Source organism: Engraulis encrasicolus, chromosome 9 (genome assembly GCF_034702125.1).
Source record: "Engraulis encrasicolus isolate BLACKSEA-1 chromosome 9, IST_EnEncr_1.0, whole genome shotgun sequence".
Lineage (NCBI taxonomy): Eukaryota > Metazoa > Chordata > Actinopteri > Clupeiformes > Engraulidae > Engraulis > Engraulis encrasicolus.
The window spans coordinates 38,164,911-38,182,472 of NC_085865.1; the positions used below are offsets into that span (position 1 = coordinate 38,164,911).

Genomic DNA, 17,562 nt, shown 5'->3' on the forward strand with positions numbered 1-17,562 from the left:
TTCCACAGATTTAGCAATGGTGCAACCCCAGACTTTACTTTTCATGATTATAGTCTGGCTTGCCAAGCTCTCTCTCCCTCTCTGCCTCTGTCTCTCTCTCTAGATAGTTCAGTTCAGTTCAGTTCAGTGTACTTTAATAGTACCCGTAGGTAAACTGGTTTTGCAGTTTAAAAGAAAGATGGGTGTCCTTCCATATAGGGTACAAGACACATGACACATACAAAACATGGAATCTAAGAGTACATATAAGCTATACACAAAAATAAATAATACAGGGACACAGTGCTGACATATAGACATAAAACATACATACAGAATATATAAACATATATAAACAGCAAACACAAACACACACATTGAGAAGACACTAAAGGGCTTAAAGCGCTCAGGAGACTGCAAACAATATTACTCAGGTGCTCATCTGTACCGGGTGAAGTGTAAGTCCGAAAAAGGAAGGAAAAAGCAGAGGCACTCTGAGATTTGAGAAAAATATTAAAAAGCCTTTAATTTAACTTGGCAATTCTGTTTAAAAACACATGGGCCTACGTGTTGCGGCCATATTTGCTCTCAGAGTGCCTCTGCTTTTTCCTTCTTTTTTTGGACAAACACTGGACTGCGGCTGAAGGCTGCAGATGGCTTTCTCTGAAGGTCCCTCCCACCCCCCATGGGAGCTGGACAGTCATACTTCTCTCCTCCATGATCTATTAGTTCATCTCCGCCCTCTCATCTTCCATCCATCCCTCTCTCCCTCCCTCCGCTCAATCTGTTTGTCCCCCACTCATATGACAAACCACCCTGACATTTACCGTAGACTGTGACATACTAGACTGGTCAAGGCAGTGTGACCACAAACAACAGGCCCGCTTACAGCTGAAGATGACCAAGGCATCAGTATAGCACTCACACTGTATAATGCAAGCGAATACTGTTCTCACTATCAACTCTGTTATGGGGTGGATGTGTATGAAAAGACCCTCCTCTTCCAGTGTACTAGTCTGACGTGCCATATAAATCAAAATAATCATAATATAGCCTAATAAATGTATCATAAAACTATGGATGATCTCCACACTATCCATTACATCTGGGGTGAGGAAGCTTTTACATTTGAAGGGCCACCTAACATTTTAAAAACTCCTCCAAGGGTGGTACTATGAACACAAACCAGGATGTCCTCCTGCACTTTAGGCCTATATTGAAGGCGGTCAACAAAACCCCACCTTCACGAGGTCCCCTGAAAATAGAACTTAATTGTATTGCAAATGCGGTAATTTCTAAGATTGCTTTACAAAACATGTAATTTTTCATGTGAAACGGCATAACATTAACATTATGTCAGGGGCTAGATAAGACGGCCCCTGGGCCATAGGTTCCCCACCCATGCTGTCCAAATCAGACACATGTACAGTACACTGTAAAAAATGCCCGTTGAAATTACGGCAAAAAACTGTCAAATTGCAACAGTCAGTGACTGTAAAATGTAAAACAGTTTATCTCTGTACTAAATACGGCAAGCTACTATTGAGTCAAAAAGCGCTACATAACTTTATTTTTGACAGGTGTCATATGTAGAAAATAATGGACTGTTCTCTGTAAACGAAAATATTGGAAAATACCGTTAAGTGAGATGAACTAGTCAAGAAACGGTACATAACTTTATTTTTCACTGGTGTCATTATGTAGAAAATACTGAACTGTTCACTGAAAAGAAAATATTGGAAAATATCGTTAAGTGAAGATGAAGTAGTCAAGAAACGGTACATGACTTTATTTTTCACTGGTGTACACATATGTGTGCACCGCAAATTTGTCAGAGTTAGATTGATCAGAGTTAGACTGGTGTTCAGCCAAAATCTAAACATCAAGAGTTGCAGCAACACTACACAGTGTATCTGTATCTTCACAGTAATCTGAAAAAGTCTACCTGGGACAGTAATCCCTTGATTCAGTCTCTTAGAAGTAGCCCAGTCTATTTGAAACTGTCATTCTAACCCATCCAAATCAATCTGTCAATCAATTCCTGACCTCACCTGAGTGCTAAGGGCTGTCATGCAATGATTAACTGCCTGCACCTACCAAATGCTTCATCACTCGGGTCACATGGTTCACTTGAACATGTATTTAAACAGGGACTGTTGCATTGTACTGCTCACTGGTTCCTAGCTAGCTAGGTGGCTGGCTGGCTGGCTGTAAGGCCGGCCGGCCGGCTGGCCTGGCCTGGCCTGGTCTGGCCGGCCCGGCTAGCAGGTCACGTTGTAAGGGTGGCTGCATGGCTTGCTAACTAGGTTGTTTGTTAGCTTGCTTGTCCCGCTAGCTTTGGCCTTCATTTTCCTTAAGGTTATTTTCAGGCCTTTTTTAAATAAAGAATGCATTTGCATACCCTTCATTGATGATACTAGACTGGTCCACCTGCCTGCACTAGACAATCTGGCAATTGGGCATTTATTTAGGTATCTAATTAGGTTGATGTTTATCGGACTCCAGTGAGTAGAATCAGTCCAATCAGTTGTCTGTGATTGCAACTCTATAATTGGACTCACCTGAATATAATCAGTCCAATCAGTTGTCTGATTGTAACTCTATAATTGAACTCACCTGAATATAATCCATCCAATCCCCCCCCCCCCACACACAGACCTTCACTCACCTTATTAGCCCCCCTCACGCAGACACACACACTCACACCCACACATTCACTTAGCCCCATCCCCCCCCCTTAACGGTACATGTTTTACAATATATACACATGTTTTTGCCGTACATGAGGGGAAACTTGTATCGTAATTTAACGGTATAGTTTTGATATCTACTGCTACCATTATTTCACCGTAAAAATATCATATCATTTTTTACCGTAATTTATTTAACGGTACGTTTTGGCAACCACTGCTGCCATAATTTTACCGTAAAATGTAAAAAAAATAATACCGTTATTTATTTAAAGGTAGGCTTTGGCAACCACTGCTGCCATAATTTTACCGTAAAATGTAAAAAGGAAATATACCGTTATTAATTTAAGGGTAGACTTTGGCAACCACTGCTGCCAGCAATTTACCGTAAAAACAACAGTTCTTTTTTTACTGTGTAGGAATATAGGATGGATCAAACTGTTTAACTGCAAGTAATGACCAACACAGTCTCCATGCTACATATCTAACAACTCACTAGATTTAAACAGGATGAATATCTTGTTGCACACAGACAGAGCGTTGTGACTGAAGGACAGGTTTTGCGGCCTTTTGGTTATCTACAACCGAAGCAGTGCTAGACCAAATCGCCATGCATTTTTTTGTCTTCTAGGTGGGTTTGTCTAGTTTACTAGGCTATAATTCTATCCAACTCTGTTGTGGGCGCTGCACTGATACAGAAAGAACCCTGTTCATAATTGGATTCAAAAGTGAAGTGAAAGCCGTGAAAGCCCAACTGGGAAACTCCAACTCCCATTGTCATTGTGACACAGCACTCCACAGCACACAAGTGTTCACTGCACACTGCACACAACGAAATTGCATTTATGCTTCACCCGTGGAAGGGGGCAGCCCCCAATGGCTCCCCAAGGGAGCAGTGCGGCGGGACGGTACCATGCTCAGGGTACCTCAGTCATGGAGGAGGGTGGAGGAGAGCACTGGCTAATTACTCCCCCCACCAGCCTGGCGGGTCGGGAGTCGAACCGGCAACCTTTGGGTTACAAGTCTGACACCCTAACCGCTTACCCATGACTGACAAGGGATGCAGCAGTACACTCATATCCGTCCAATCATGTCACAGGGCCCCAATGAAACCAGTGGATGGGATGGCCTACCGCGCTGTCTAAATCCCATCTTCATAACCCTTAATACAGTCATACATGAAGTTGAGGCGGCAAAAAGGAAGGAAGGAAAGAAGGAAGGAAGGAAGGATAGGCTTTCAGTCACCACATAGCCTCCCTTTCACAAACCACATAAGATCACAAGGTGAATAATATAGGCCTACACATAGGCTATTGAGTTTGCTGTTATTAGTAGCCTATATTATGAGTGGTTGCTCAGGCAATAAAGCATATTTATTAAATGGGCAACTATTATTTATATTCCTAATTAATTCACTGAACCATCTCCAACTAGTTCACTAAAATACACTCTTCTTTTGGCTAAATGCGGCTATGTGTACGGATAATGTGGAGCAATGTTCTGGGTCACAGAGAGAGAGAGAGAGAGAGAGAGAGAGAGAGAGAGAGAGAGAGAGAGAGAGAGAGAGAGAGAGAGACTTTCACACATGGTAGGCCTACTAAACACCTGCATGGTCCTCAGCACATCTGTCAGCCTGTTGTATTTAAAGCTAAGGCTCCGACAGAATGATCACTTTCAAAGATGTAGGCCTATTAGCCTATTAAAAAAACTAAATACACACAACATTAGATTGTGTAGGTTACTGGATTGAATGCAGACGGAGGGAGAAGAAAGCGAAGGATGTTTCCAATCCCCGCAAAAGAGGGATGTTCACGGGTTACTGCTCCTGGCCGTTCTGAAGACGAAGCTTGCCAAGACTGTTTAACAATCTGTAAAGCTATTATGTAATCGACTCTCAACGTAAACTGGCTGCAAAGCAAACATATCATATTCGTCGTGAAGTCTATGGGGTTCAAATACACAACGTAACCTTGTGTCGAGCACGGAAGAGGTGTTTTTGAACAGAAAGATTAAAAACACTTTTTTGCGCCCCGTAGTAAATTGGCTAGGCTGCAACTAGCGGAAAGCCAAGACGACCGCCCCGTGGACATACCATTTCCCACGCGCAGGAATTGGACAATTTCCTTGATTATCAGATACCCTACTGTCGTGTGGAATATTTCTGTTTTCGCTCAAGCAAAATAGCCTATAGTCTACCACACGAATGAAGAATTCGTTTAGTTTCACACATCAACAAACACACCAACATGTGCGCATTTCCTCTAACATGTGACTGAGAGGTGGTCTTCTGTTGGTAAACCTTTGAAAATCGCACGTGCTTACAATATCAACACTTAACATGACAGAACTTACCGAATTTCCTGTCCGCAGCGATGGCAGCAATTGCGTGGAAAGCTAAAAGGACAGCAAGGATGGAACACTGCGAATCCATTCTGCTTATTGATCCGCGACCCACCTTCTCTTAACACGGCATGCCGACTACAACGCTTTTAAATTAATAACTCGACATGTAGCCCAAATAAAACTGGTGCCAGGAGAACACAATACTTGAGGGGGAAAGACCAAGGAGTGGACAAGGGTTGGGTGAAGAGAGAGAGAGAGATGCTGCTATCTCTTCAGAACTCGCATCCACGGGATTCAGCACCGCGAACAGCAACCTTCAGGCACTGCCCCTCCTTGGCTGCTGACGTCACGCGTACACACTAACACGCGCAGGAACAGAATGCACAAAACCACGCTGTTACCTGTTGGGGGCCCAGATGAAGAATGTCAACAAATACCGCCATCATGGATAGACACGGTCGGCGGGAATAGCCTACATTAAAATGATTGAAATTGTGATAGACTGGAACAAAATGAACTGTGCGATGATGATCCCCTTGCCCATGTTCATTCAAATAATTGAACAAATGCTTGATGCTGAATCCATTTAAACATTCTCCTTTTTAATCAACAGTTCAAGCTTCTCTTTATTAAGAATAATAATGTCATATCATTAACAGTTAGACTCTGCAAATCAATTTTTAAAAGTTTGGAACAGTGATGGACTGAAATAAAGTGAACAAAGCTGTGTGGGGAAAACAATTTCAATTGAAAACTACTGTAGGCCTACTTTGTAGATCATCAATATTGTCTTTGTTTGGACAAACGACCTGCAATAATTTGAGTTTGCAAGAGAACTTTCCAAGAGGAGAGGAGTCTGAGTCTGTCCTCGTTTGAACTGCACCATTTTCTGTCTTCACGCCTGGCTGCCTAGCTCCCATCAGAGCACCAGGGAGCATTGTGATGGTGACTGCGGGGCAGATTTGATTTTTCAACAGTCACATTATCATTCTAAACCCATTACAATCTCTCACCACAGGAGTTTGTGCTGGGAATAGATTCTGGTCTGAACTCACACACGACAATAAGAAGATACCAGCGGCCGTGTCGGCCTTCATTGGAAGCCCTATGGGTCCTCATGATGAGGTTGAGTGGCTTCAATTTGAGCCACCCACCCACACTCACTCGCTCGCTTGTGCAGTAGCAACCACTACAGAACCGGGTCTGAAAACTAGCAATAAGGCTCTGTGATATGTGAAAAAGAGTAAAAATAATTGATCATTACAAAACAAAACAAAGATATTTTGGGAGCCATTGTCCTGTTTATATGGCCTACTCATGGAGCTGAACCAAAAACCACCCATGGGTTAGAGGTGAGAGCTGCTGTATGTTAAGAGGCTCTGGTAGCCAGGGCCGGATTAAGATGGCCCGAGCTGCCCTCGGCTACAGGTTGCAGTGCCCCCCTCCACAGAAGGCAAATTTTGCAACACAATCACACAGCATCATAATTAGCCTACGAGCTAGGGATTAAGGATAGCATGTCTGTCAACTGTAGAAATGAGTATTACCAGGACTTTAAACTACACTCAACATGACAGATTCATTTTTCAATATCACATCTTGTCACAATTGTGCTTTAAAAAAAAACAAAAAAACTTTTGGCCAATCTGGGGGCCCTGGCAGATGGGCCCCCCTAGTATCTAGCCTGTGCATTAATCCGGTCCTCACAGGCGCCGCTAAAAAAATTGGGCCCCATGAAAGAAATTTGGGCCCCCAAAATGACAAATTACATTATCAGCATCCTTCCAGGGGCCCCAGGGGCCCTCTCAGTGCTGTCGGGCCCTTAGAACCTCTGTAACATCTTCCCCCTCCTCACGACACCCATACCGGCCCTGACAGTACTGTGTCTCATTTGAACTTAACAGGCCATTTCGATAACAGCAGCAGGCCTACCCAACCTCATGAGTCTCTTGAGGACTCTTATGAAGCTGTATGCCACCTGAACTTGCCCTGACAAACAGACCCCTTCCTGTCGATCATAGTACAATATCCTTCTCAAGCTGCATTCAGATTAGATGTTAATAAACATAAACCATAAACGAGGGAAACTATCAGCAATTCTCTCCCCCTCTCTGTCACACACAAACATAAACTCTGTCATACCACGACCCATTGAGCATTTCAACCCCTGTGCAGGCAGCAGCTAGTTTTTGCTGTTGCATTCCCTTGCTGAAACGGTGGTATTTGTATTCCTCTGGGCTAGTGGCTCTTGGCAATCACGGTGGCATCAAACTGTGACTGGACTACATAGGCTAGCCTAGAGGAGCAGCCCCTGATGGAGGAAAGGCCAGCTAAATGACCACCATTCACCTCACGAATGTTTTGTGGGCATGCAGATGGGCTATCGCCATATAGTCCAAAATGTAGATCCCCAGAAGTGCTACACGTTACTTGTAACGGCTTGGTAGCTTCATATCCAGGGCCAGGGCAGCTGACAGCTTTGGCCGGGCCCAGGACAAAATCATTTGAAAGGGCCCACCTTAAATGCAATTTCAACCCAAGTATGGACCCGACCTCTCCCTGGGCCCAGAACAGCTGACCCCTTTGTCCCCCCTTGTCGGCTTCCCTGTCCAGGGCACTGGCTAAATGAGTGGTTCTATTCAACACGTGCCTGATGTCATGTGAAGATGGGCTACTTCGCCAAGATGAGCCACCAAGATGATGTTGACATAGCCCAAACCCAAAGCCCTAGGAGGACTACTGTAGCATGTTATTATAGCTTGGTAGCCCAGCTTGAGCGCCCATCACCACACGCCCCATGCAGTATCCTAATGGACTGCTTCATGTAGATGAGTCACCAACAGGCTGCTAGCACAGCCCACTTCACCCAAACCCTAAACCCTAGGCCAAGGCCACTTGAGGGTCAGCTGAGGCCCCAAGCAAAAATTCAAAAGGAATGAACACTTGAAACAAAATTGCCACTACTCTAGTGAAGTGTAAGCTGCAAATTCACGGCCAAGCCATGTCTTCAACGGCCGAGCACTGGACTGCTAGGCATGTGGCCCAGGTTTGATTCCTGGCACGGGTCATTTTCTGATCCTTCCCCATCCCTCTCTCCCATCTCGTTACCTGTCATCTCCCACAGTCCTGTCTGAAAAATAATAACAATCCATCCAAAAATGTATAAAAAACTGTTATGGGGCTCAAGTGGCTGCCTGTCCAGCCTGGTGACAAGACACACCTGGGAGTGCCACTGTAGTATGCTATAATGGCTGGATAGCTCAGCTTGACAGGTAGTTCAGAGGCAAAACTGGCCTGCCAGCCAACAAATGCCCTCCATCTCCCTCATCGGCAACACCAGTCACCACACCAGTGGCCAAGTGCTGGCTTTATTATAAGCCTAATTCAAGGCATTTCACAGTCATGTACCTCAGCATGGCACACATAATTGACAAAAAATACTTTGTAGGTGCCACAACTTCAGTACAAGTACATCAATCGCACAACTTAGGAGTGCTCCCCCCACCCCCTATCTAAAAACTGGGCACCCTTTATTTTAGGCCTCACATGTTATGTACTAATATATGACTAATTATTCCCTCTATAAGCCACTTATAAAATTAGCAAAATATAACTTGAGAATACATATTCAAAAAATTGTGTCTTGCAAGTTGATTATACAGTTAGGCATGTATTAATTAGTGGATAAGAAGTGAGGTCTAAATAAAAAAGTGATGCCTAAAACCTTTTTAATCTGATAAAATAAGATGAACCTGACAAGGCTGAGGCTGACAGAGTCATTGCAGTCAAGAGACGAAATGACGTCAAGAGAACAAAGGCAAACGTCTGCTTGTGCCATTTTTTAAATCACCATTCAGTTGCCAAAGGACATACTGACGTGAAGGAAGAAAAGAAAGGTATGTCACAGACACTTCCTGAGTGAGATTGGTGAAAGGATTGTGGAGGAGACTAGAGGTCACCATATGCTTTCACACACTTCTCAACAAAACATCCGCTGTTGCTTCATAACTTCAGCACTGTTGTGTCTGAATAGTTGAGAACAGCTGTGGCAGTTAGATTTGAACTCCCACACTGCAGACATTAAAGAGACCCATGGTGACTGTTCCACAGTGGTAAAAGTAGGCAGGTGCGCACAGGTACGCAGAAGTGGTATAACATTTACAGCCGGTGTTCAGTACCAGTAAGAGAATAGGGTTAATGCTAGGCAAAATCCCATATTTGAAAATTCTATTAAAGTAGAAAACATACAACCACACCATGCCATTTGAGACAAGTGTCCTATGAAGAGAATAGCTCAAAGTTACCCGAAATAGTCATGCAGTGATATAGATCTGTAGCGCACATGTTTATTTTGTTTGCAATCTTTCTGAATTTGGAATTGGAAGGGCGGTTGTTAGGAAGACTTGCACAAAATGGCACCTGTAAGAAATGAAATCCACTTTCACCCCTGCTGTTCCATCTAACAAAAACATTAACAAAGTGTTTTAAATGACTAATACTTAAGCTCAGGGGTGGTATCTATTTTTACGTTTATGGAGCCTTGAAGGAATTACTTTATGAACCCCTTCTACTTGGAGACATTTTAGAGCACTCCATAATTTCTTCTTTCATCTTGGGAAGGGACTGTGCACTGTAAAATTACATACCTATACATTGTATAAAAACAATCAAAAACAGACACTCACATGGCAGGCTCTGTGGGTCAAATAAAGTGTTTAAACAATTTGTTAATAGACAATTATTTATTTTTTGATGTACAAAAAGTTAATACAATAATTGTTTCTTTTTAATGACAAAAGCCACAGGGGAGACAAGACATTTAACACAAGTGTCTGTGAAAAAGACGAGCATATAAAATTGTAAGAGCACAGCATAAATAGAGTCAGGTCAGGACAACATGGAGGAGAAAAAGAAAAGAAAAAAAATCTGTAAATATTTGTGAAAACTTGATTCTTGTGCCGCGGTTCCCCTTCAAGGCATGAGGATTTCATCCACTGTTTTAATTGTGGCGGTGTACAACGTCCTGCAAGAGACAAAACAAGAGGTTTGTGGATGCATTATTTACAGAACTATTCAACACGGGATCTATTGCCAAAACAAGAACAAGACAATTATTCACTACTAAAAGCAATCCAGAAACCACAACTCACCCCTTTTCTATTGTAGCAAGCTTGTGTGTGTGTGTGTGTGTGTGTGTGTGTGTGTGTGTGTGTGTGTGTGTGTGTGTGTGTGTGTGTGTGTGTGTGTGTGTGTGTGTGTGTGTGTGTGTGTGTGTGTGTGTGTGTGTGTATGCAACTAAGATTTCTTTACCTGGTGATTTCCTTGTCGCCCTCTTCGGCTGCTTCTACACAGTCACTGGCGTAGGTGTCCATCAGCCTCTTGACAGACACAGTCATGTTCTTCACGTCTGCCTTGAACTGGCCCGCTGTAACGGGAGAGAGAGAGAGAGAGAGAGAGAGAGAGAGAGAGAGAGAGAGAGAGAGAGAGAGAGAGAGAGAGAGAGAGAGAGAGAGAGAGAGGAGAGAGGAGAGAGGGGGGGATAGAGAGGGAGAGGAAGAGAGGGATGAGAGCACGAGGGAGAGAGGGGAAGAGAGGGAGAGAGGGGGTAGAGAGAACAACGACTTATAAGACATTTGACATTATTCATATCTTACTTATCTTACTACAATCAAAGAGATAAAACATACAATTAGTAGGCTACATTCATTTAGCAGATCTGTGCTTGAACGTATTAACATTACAGTACATTATGTTATTAACCAATTTTGTGGATAATTACCCAAATTAATGATCTGAATGCATGCTAATGGATGTCGTACCTTGTTATTTGTTTGTTTATTTCATTCAATTTGGACCAATTCAAAAACAGCACTTTTATCATCCAGTGAAACACTCAAAACTGGTCTGGCCCAGCAAGATAAGATACTTTCCATGTAATGTTTTGTTACTGTGTGTTATGTTTAACTTGCTATGCGTGCATAGTCTGTATTTATCTCCATACATTGTATGTTTCATATTCCTAACTATATTCTCTTAAGTATTACTGAATGCTAAATGTCATGTAATATGGATCAAAACAGTTTAGGATAACACTTTATTTGAATGATTCCCTATTACAGTGGATCTACCACATAAGGTACAGTGTAATAACCAGTGTAACAATATTTAATACCATGTAATACCAGTGTAATACCAGTGTAATACTATGTACCAACCCTGTAATACCATGTACCAACCCTAACTCCAACTCTAGATGTAAGAACAAAATTGGCACATGGAGTTACACTGGTATATTGTTACACTGGTTATTACACTGTACCTAATGTGGTAGATCCTCTGTAATAGTGAACCATTAAAATAAAGTGTAACCCAGTTCAGCTGACTTCCCTTAGATACCCCTTTAGGCAGACCTAGGCAGACGTAAGGACTGTTCTATTCAATGCTAGGAGCATTATGACACGCCCCTTTAGGCAGACCGGAACCTGGTCATAGGTGCCCATAGCAACCTATTACATTGGCATATCTCTATATACTTAAAGAATCTCTGGTGATACTGTACATAGTTAAGCAGTGTATGTGGGTACATTTAAAAAACGGAACGAGGTATAAAAGCAAGCTCAAAAAGACAACACTCACTCTGCCTGACGACGAGCAGTATGTGAGTTACAGCAGCCAGTGCGTGCAGGTTGTCTATCTGGTTTGTGTCCAGGGATTGCTGAACCACAGTGAAGAGAGACCTGTCAGACAGAGAGAGAGAGAGAGAGAGAGAGAGAGAGAGAGAGAGAGAGAGAGAGAGAGAGAGAGAGAGAGAGAGAGAGAGAGAGAGAGAGAGAGAGAACGAGAGAGAGCGAGAGAGGGAGGTTAAAGTACACAATACAGTACATTTCTCTACATCATTATATTTAGCAGACTTAATTACAAAATCAGTACAGGGTCAGGGTCAAAATCAGGTTAAGAAAGTATTTTTTTCTGCCATGTATTGTTCTGGCCTTGGCTCCCAATGCCAGGCAGAGATGTCACACAGGGATCAGGTGGTCAAATCCAACGGCCTTGCATTCTATGAACACTACACTGTTCAACAAGGGTGGAACATTTTTCAACTGCATGAGCGAAAAAAAAAAACTAAAAAAAAACAGGACCATCAAGAAACGATTGGAGATCATGTCAAGTGGGCATTTCTAATTGGCAAATGCATCCAGGAGGATATCCGTTTGTCGCTGGCAAATCTGACCGTTTAAAATGCTTCAAACCCCTTGAACGTAACAGAATGGAACCTTGATGCCCGTACTAATGTTCAGGAAAAGTCCTGCCATACATTGCAGGTTATTATAGCAGCACTAATTAGCTGACGAGACATAAAGCAGCAAAGAAAGAAGGAAGGATGGGGGAGGAGAGAGGTGCGAAAAAGCTGATGACGAGAAGAGACTAGAGGAGAAAACGGGGGAAGGGAGGAAGGAACTGCGAGTAGGGGAGAAAAAATAAAAGAAGTGAGAACAAGCAGAAAAAAAGAGCCAAGGAAACAAATGAGCAAGATGGAGGGATGAATGGAAACAGTTGAAGAAGAGGGCAAAAAAGAACAGAGGAGGGCACATTGCAGCAGAGAGCGGTGGTGGATGGATGGATGCATTAAAAGACACTTGCCAGAGCATGCCGTGGAGAGGCAGGTAGGATCTCAAAGAACTACTGCTGGAAGACACAAAGGAGCAAGATGGAACGAGAGATGGGATAGAAAACAGGAAGAAAACGAATCCGAGGATGAGACGGGGAGAAGGTGGAGAGGTGAACAGGAACAAAGAGAGCACAGGAGGAGAGCACAGCAACTGGAGTGTGGAGACATGAAGATGAAGGGATCATGTGGAAGTGGAAAAGAAAAGGAGCGGAAAAGAAAAGGAGCGGAAAAAGAACAGAGCAGAAGAGGAGGGAGACGGAGGTGAAGTAGAATGTCACAGCGTCACAGCTGGGGGTGGGGATGAATACAGTAGGGGTGGGGTGGGGGAGGGGGTGCTTGGAGGGGGGTAGGGAGATGAATACTGTAGAAAAAATAATACAGTACAGCGTAAATAATAATCAATATGTATAGATGAATCGATCCTACAGCCGTCGATCGAATCAAATCGCATCATATCGTGGGGCATTCTTAAGTACCAGAAATAATCGAATCGCTGGCCCCAGCCCAATGCCTTAGCTGTTAATTGTACAACATGATAGAAGTGGAATTTTTAAAAAATAAAATAGAATCGTATCTTATCGTGAGGCATTCTGAATCATTCTACTCATGGAAGCTGCGATTTACACCTCTTAGCAGAAAAACAGACCAGGAAAAGGAGAGAGCACAACAGAAGGATGGAGAGGCAGATAGAGACAGAGAGTCTTGATGGGGAATGGCTTGGGGGTCATTTGATCCAAACAACAGGATGAATAGTGGAAGCAGAGACGGTCTATTATGTTAAAGTTAGAACTAAGAGAATCTTTGGTGGAAGGACAGTTGAGGGGAAAAAAGACAGCACAGCAAAAGAGGAGGTAGGGTCTCAACAAGTGGGGGGCATTTGAGCAAAATGGCAAGAGGAATAAACAGTGGAAAAGAGGAGAAAAGAATAGCGAGACGGGGGAGGAGAATAATCTCAACAGGTGATGGCTGGGGGGCATTTGAGCCAAATGGTGGGAATGAATAAATACAGTGAAACGAATGAATAACTACAATGAAAGAGAGGGGGAAAGAAGAGGGAGACAGAGGTAGAGAAGAGTCTGCGCACAGGTGATGGCTTGGGGGCATTTGAGCCAAACGGCAGGATGAATAAACACGTAGTGAAAGGTGGAGGAGAAACAGAAGAGAGAGATGAAGAGAAGAGAAAGGAAAAGTGAGAAAGAGGTAGAATCTGACCAGGTGACAGCTAGGGGTCATTTGAGCCAAACAGAGGGATGAACACGTAGTGAAAGAGAGGAGAAAGGAGAAAGAAGAGGAGGGCGGAGGTAGAGAGGAGAGAGGAGAATGAAGAAGTAGAGAGGAGAGAGAGAAGAGGGGGTGGAGGAAGAGATGAGAGAGCAGAAAGAAAAGGGGGGGCGGAGGTAGAGAGGAGAGAGGAGAAAGAAGAGGAGGGCGGAGGTAGAGAGGAGAGAGGAGAAAGAAAAGGGGGCGGAGGTAGAGGATAAAGAAGAGGAGAGCGGAGGTAGGGAGGAGAAAGAAGAGATGGAGGAGGTAGAGAGGAGAAAGAAGAGGGGGCGGAGGTATAGATAAGAGGAGAGAGAAGAAAGAAGAGGGGGTGGAGGTAGAGAGGAGAGTGGAGAAAGAATAGGGGGGGAAGTAGAGTGGAGAGAGGAGAAAGAAGAGAGGGTGGAGGTCGAGAGGAGAGAGAAGAGAGGGTGGAGGTCGAGAGGAGAGAGAAGAGAGGGTAGAGGTAGAGTCTCACCGGGTAACGGCTGGGGGGCATTTGAGCAGCACGTCCATGATGTAGCTGGACAGGGGAGGCAGATCACTGGAGCTCTCCGGAGTGGACAGCTGCTCCACGTGAGACACCTGAAGGGGTGATGTTGTGTTTGGATGCAAGTATGTTGTGTTTGGATGCAAGTATGGTGTGTGTGTGTGTGTGTGTGTGTGTGTGTGTGTGTGTGTGTGTGTGTGTGTGTGTGTGAGAGAAAGAAAAAAGGTGAGCGCACACAGGGTCTCAGGGAGCCGACTCAATTCACAGGGCTTTACGTAAGGGTTAACGTTCGGCGAGAAGGTCGCTACCGTGGAATAGCAGCACGACAGAGAGAATCTTTAGACCCCGACGCGGAGCGGAGGGGTCTTGTTCTCTCTGAAGTGCTGCTATTCCACAAAGCGACCGACTCGCCGAAAGTTAACCCGCTTATTATATGGATATACTTAAATGATTCACACATGGCGGGGACATTTCTTTAGGCCTATTTAATGTTAAGATTGTTGCTGCGCAAAACAAAACAGTGCCGTTGTTGAACACCGCTAGGCAACAGCTAGGTAGCCAGGACAACACGTGTTGTCTATCACAGCAGCTGATTAGAGTGACAAAAGACCGGACCCTCTGCGGAGTGATATGAAACATTCGCTTTAGCCACTGACTTGTAGCCTATACAAGCCAGTGGCTTTAGCAGTGAACGTCTTGTTGCCATTGACAGCGGTAGCCAGGACAAGGGGTGCTGTCCATCACAGCAGCTGATTAGAGTCTTGTTGAAAAGTCGCTTTAGCAGTGAAAAGTCTTGTTGCCATTGACAGCGGTCTGTTATAGACCAACCCGTCCGTTATCGAAAAATAACAGACGTCCGAACGTTGGGGAGCCCCGTTGAAATGAATGGAGCATTCGACAGATGACGTCACAACCATATAATAATAAACAATAACCAGCTTAATCTCAAATTAAATGGCACTGTGGCCCACTCACATGAACTACAAATAGCCAAGGGAGAAAGGACTGGGAGAGAGAGACAGAGAGAGAGAGAGAGAGAGAGAGAGAGAGAGAGAGAGAGAGAGAGAGGGAGAGAGAGAAAGGGGGAGAGAGGGAGAGAGAGGGAGAGAGAGAGCGCGAGAGAGAGAGAGAGAGAGAGAGAGAGAGAGAGAGAGAGAGAGAGAGAGAGAGAGAGAGCGAAAGATAGAGATAGAGAGAGAGAGAGAGAGAAGTGAACGTGTTGGTGATAGAGATGTGTGTGTTTGTGTGTGGTGTACTGTGGTTGTAAGTGCGTGTATTCGTCCTACTCACCTTAAAGAGGGCGTGGCTTATCTCCACCAGGACGCCGGCGAATAGCGAGGAGAAGACGTCATTGAGGGCCTCCGACCGCACGCTAGCCAGCTGCTGCATCACACCCAGGAAGTCCATCAGGGCCAATCTGATGGAGGCACACACCTGAAACACACAGACAAACACACACACAGACACCAGGTCAAGTCACAACTTCGAGTAATAGCTGAACAGCACTACATGAGCACACGACACTCACTGATTGTATAGCAGCAGCAAACCACTAGAGTATGGTTACTATAAGGCTAAGCACTTGGTTGGCAACGTGTGGCTAATGTACCAGACTATGCTAAACTGCAGTCCAGGGTTCCCACTCTTTTTCAAAAATCATTTTCCAGGATATTTCCAGGACATTTCCAGGACTATTTTTGGATAATTCAGGACGGATATTTCATCCATCGGACCCACAATTTGGACATACACAGCGACACACAATGCATTTTAGAGACAATGTGACTTTAAGGTTGAAATTAGGGATGCACGATGTCAAAAATTTCGGCCGATACCGACATCCGATATTGATATTGCGGTTTTGGCCGATAACCGATATTAACCGATACCGATGTTTTTCTTTTCTTTCTTTTTTTAAAGAGATGACAATGATGCAAACAAACAGAATTTTTGAATGTCCTCTTATTTCCAAAAACACTTTTTAACTCCCTGTGATAAAAACTAGAAGACAAACAATGAAAGTCACCGTCAAGTCCAATCTATTAGAACCGTAACATATTAAAAAAACATTGGCGTTAACATCAGCCCAGTTTTACCCATCGGACCGATGTCCGATGTGTTGAGAAATGTCAAATATCGGCCGATACCGATACATCTGGCCGATACATCGTGCATCCCTAGTTGAAATGAGTTGTAATGAATGAGTACAGTGTGTTAGGGAAGAGGGTACGTCCAAAGACGTCATAAGAGCATAGTATGGCATGGCCGCAAGGGGAGTCACTTTCTTCTTCTGCAGTTAGTACAAAGGAGACTAGTGATAGGAGGGATTACATTAAACACTGACAACTGGATCTCCTCTCTTGACCAATTTTTGTTGCCAGTTTCTTTTTCTCTGGAATATTCTTGCATACAAACAATTGATGCGACTACTGTGATTTGTCACACCAAAGATCAAACTAGCTTTCAAAGTGGCTAGTGAGACTGAAAGCTCTGATCTCCAAAAAAGATAGCAGTACAATTTTTTGTAAGGAAGTGCTAGCACTGCCTATTTTGTAGGCCTATTATGACCGTAAGCAGGTTTTCGAGAGATATATAACGCCATGATATCAGCTAGCGACTTTTCAGCAAGCCAACTAGCGACTTCTAGCGACTTTTGGCAACACTGAGTCAAAGAATATGACTGTGTATAAGTGCAATCAAAGATGGCAACCTGACCAAACTGTGTGTGTGTGTGTGTACAATAATGTATTCAATAGGTGGATATAAATTGAATCGTCATGTCTAGACTCGGAGAAGAGTAAAAATTATACCACAAACAAAATCGGGAAAAAGTTGAAGGAAAAAAAATCCAGGACAAATATTTTTTTCCAGGACATTTGGTGAATTTCCAGGACTTTCAAGGACTTGAAAACACATCTCTAAATTTCCAGGTTTTCCAGGACGTGTGGGAACCCTGCCAGTCGTATGCTCTGCAAAAGATGCTTTCCATGGCTGATGACTATTATGTCAAATAAAGAAAAGAACAAGACACTGAAGTGCATCAGTATTACAAAGTTAAATCAACCTTTTTTGAATAATACTACAATGTAGACTTTACAAGGTGCACTGACTGAAATCGCTTTTCTCCCTTC

General features: G+C 43.7%; 1 protein-coding gene across 1 annotated transcript in view; it reads right to left on the bottom strand.

Moving 5' to 3' along the window:
• Positions 1–9,735: 9,735 nt before the first annotated feature.
• Positions 9,736–17,562, bottom strand: part of ncapg2 (non-SMC condensin II complex, subunit G2) — a 45,366-nt gene continuing 37,539 nt past the window's right edge. Inside the window, exons 23-27 of the mRNA XM_063207092.1 lie at positions 15,722–15,865; positions 14,420–14,526; positions 11,649–11,749; positions 10,323–10,437; positions 9,736–10,035 (exon numbers count right to left, since the gene is read on the bottom strand). Of these exons, the coding sequence (XP_063063162.1) occupies positions 9,984–10,035; positions 10,323–10,437; positions 11,649–11,749; positions 14,420–14,526; positions 15,722–15,865 (519 nt within the window). The 3' untranslated portion in view covers positions 9,736–9,983. The remainder of the gene's footprint in view (positions 10,036–10,322; positions 10,438–11,648; positions 11,750–14,419; positions 14,527–15,721; positions 15,866–17,562) is intronic.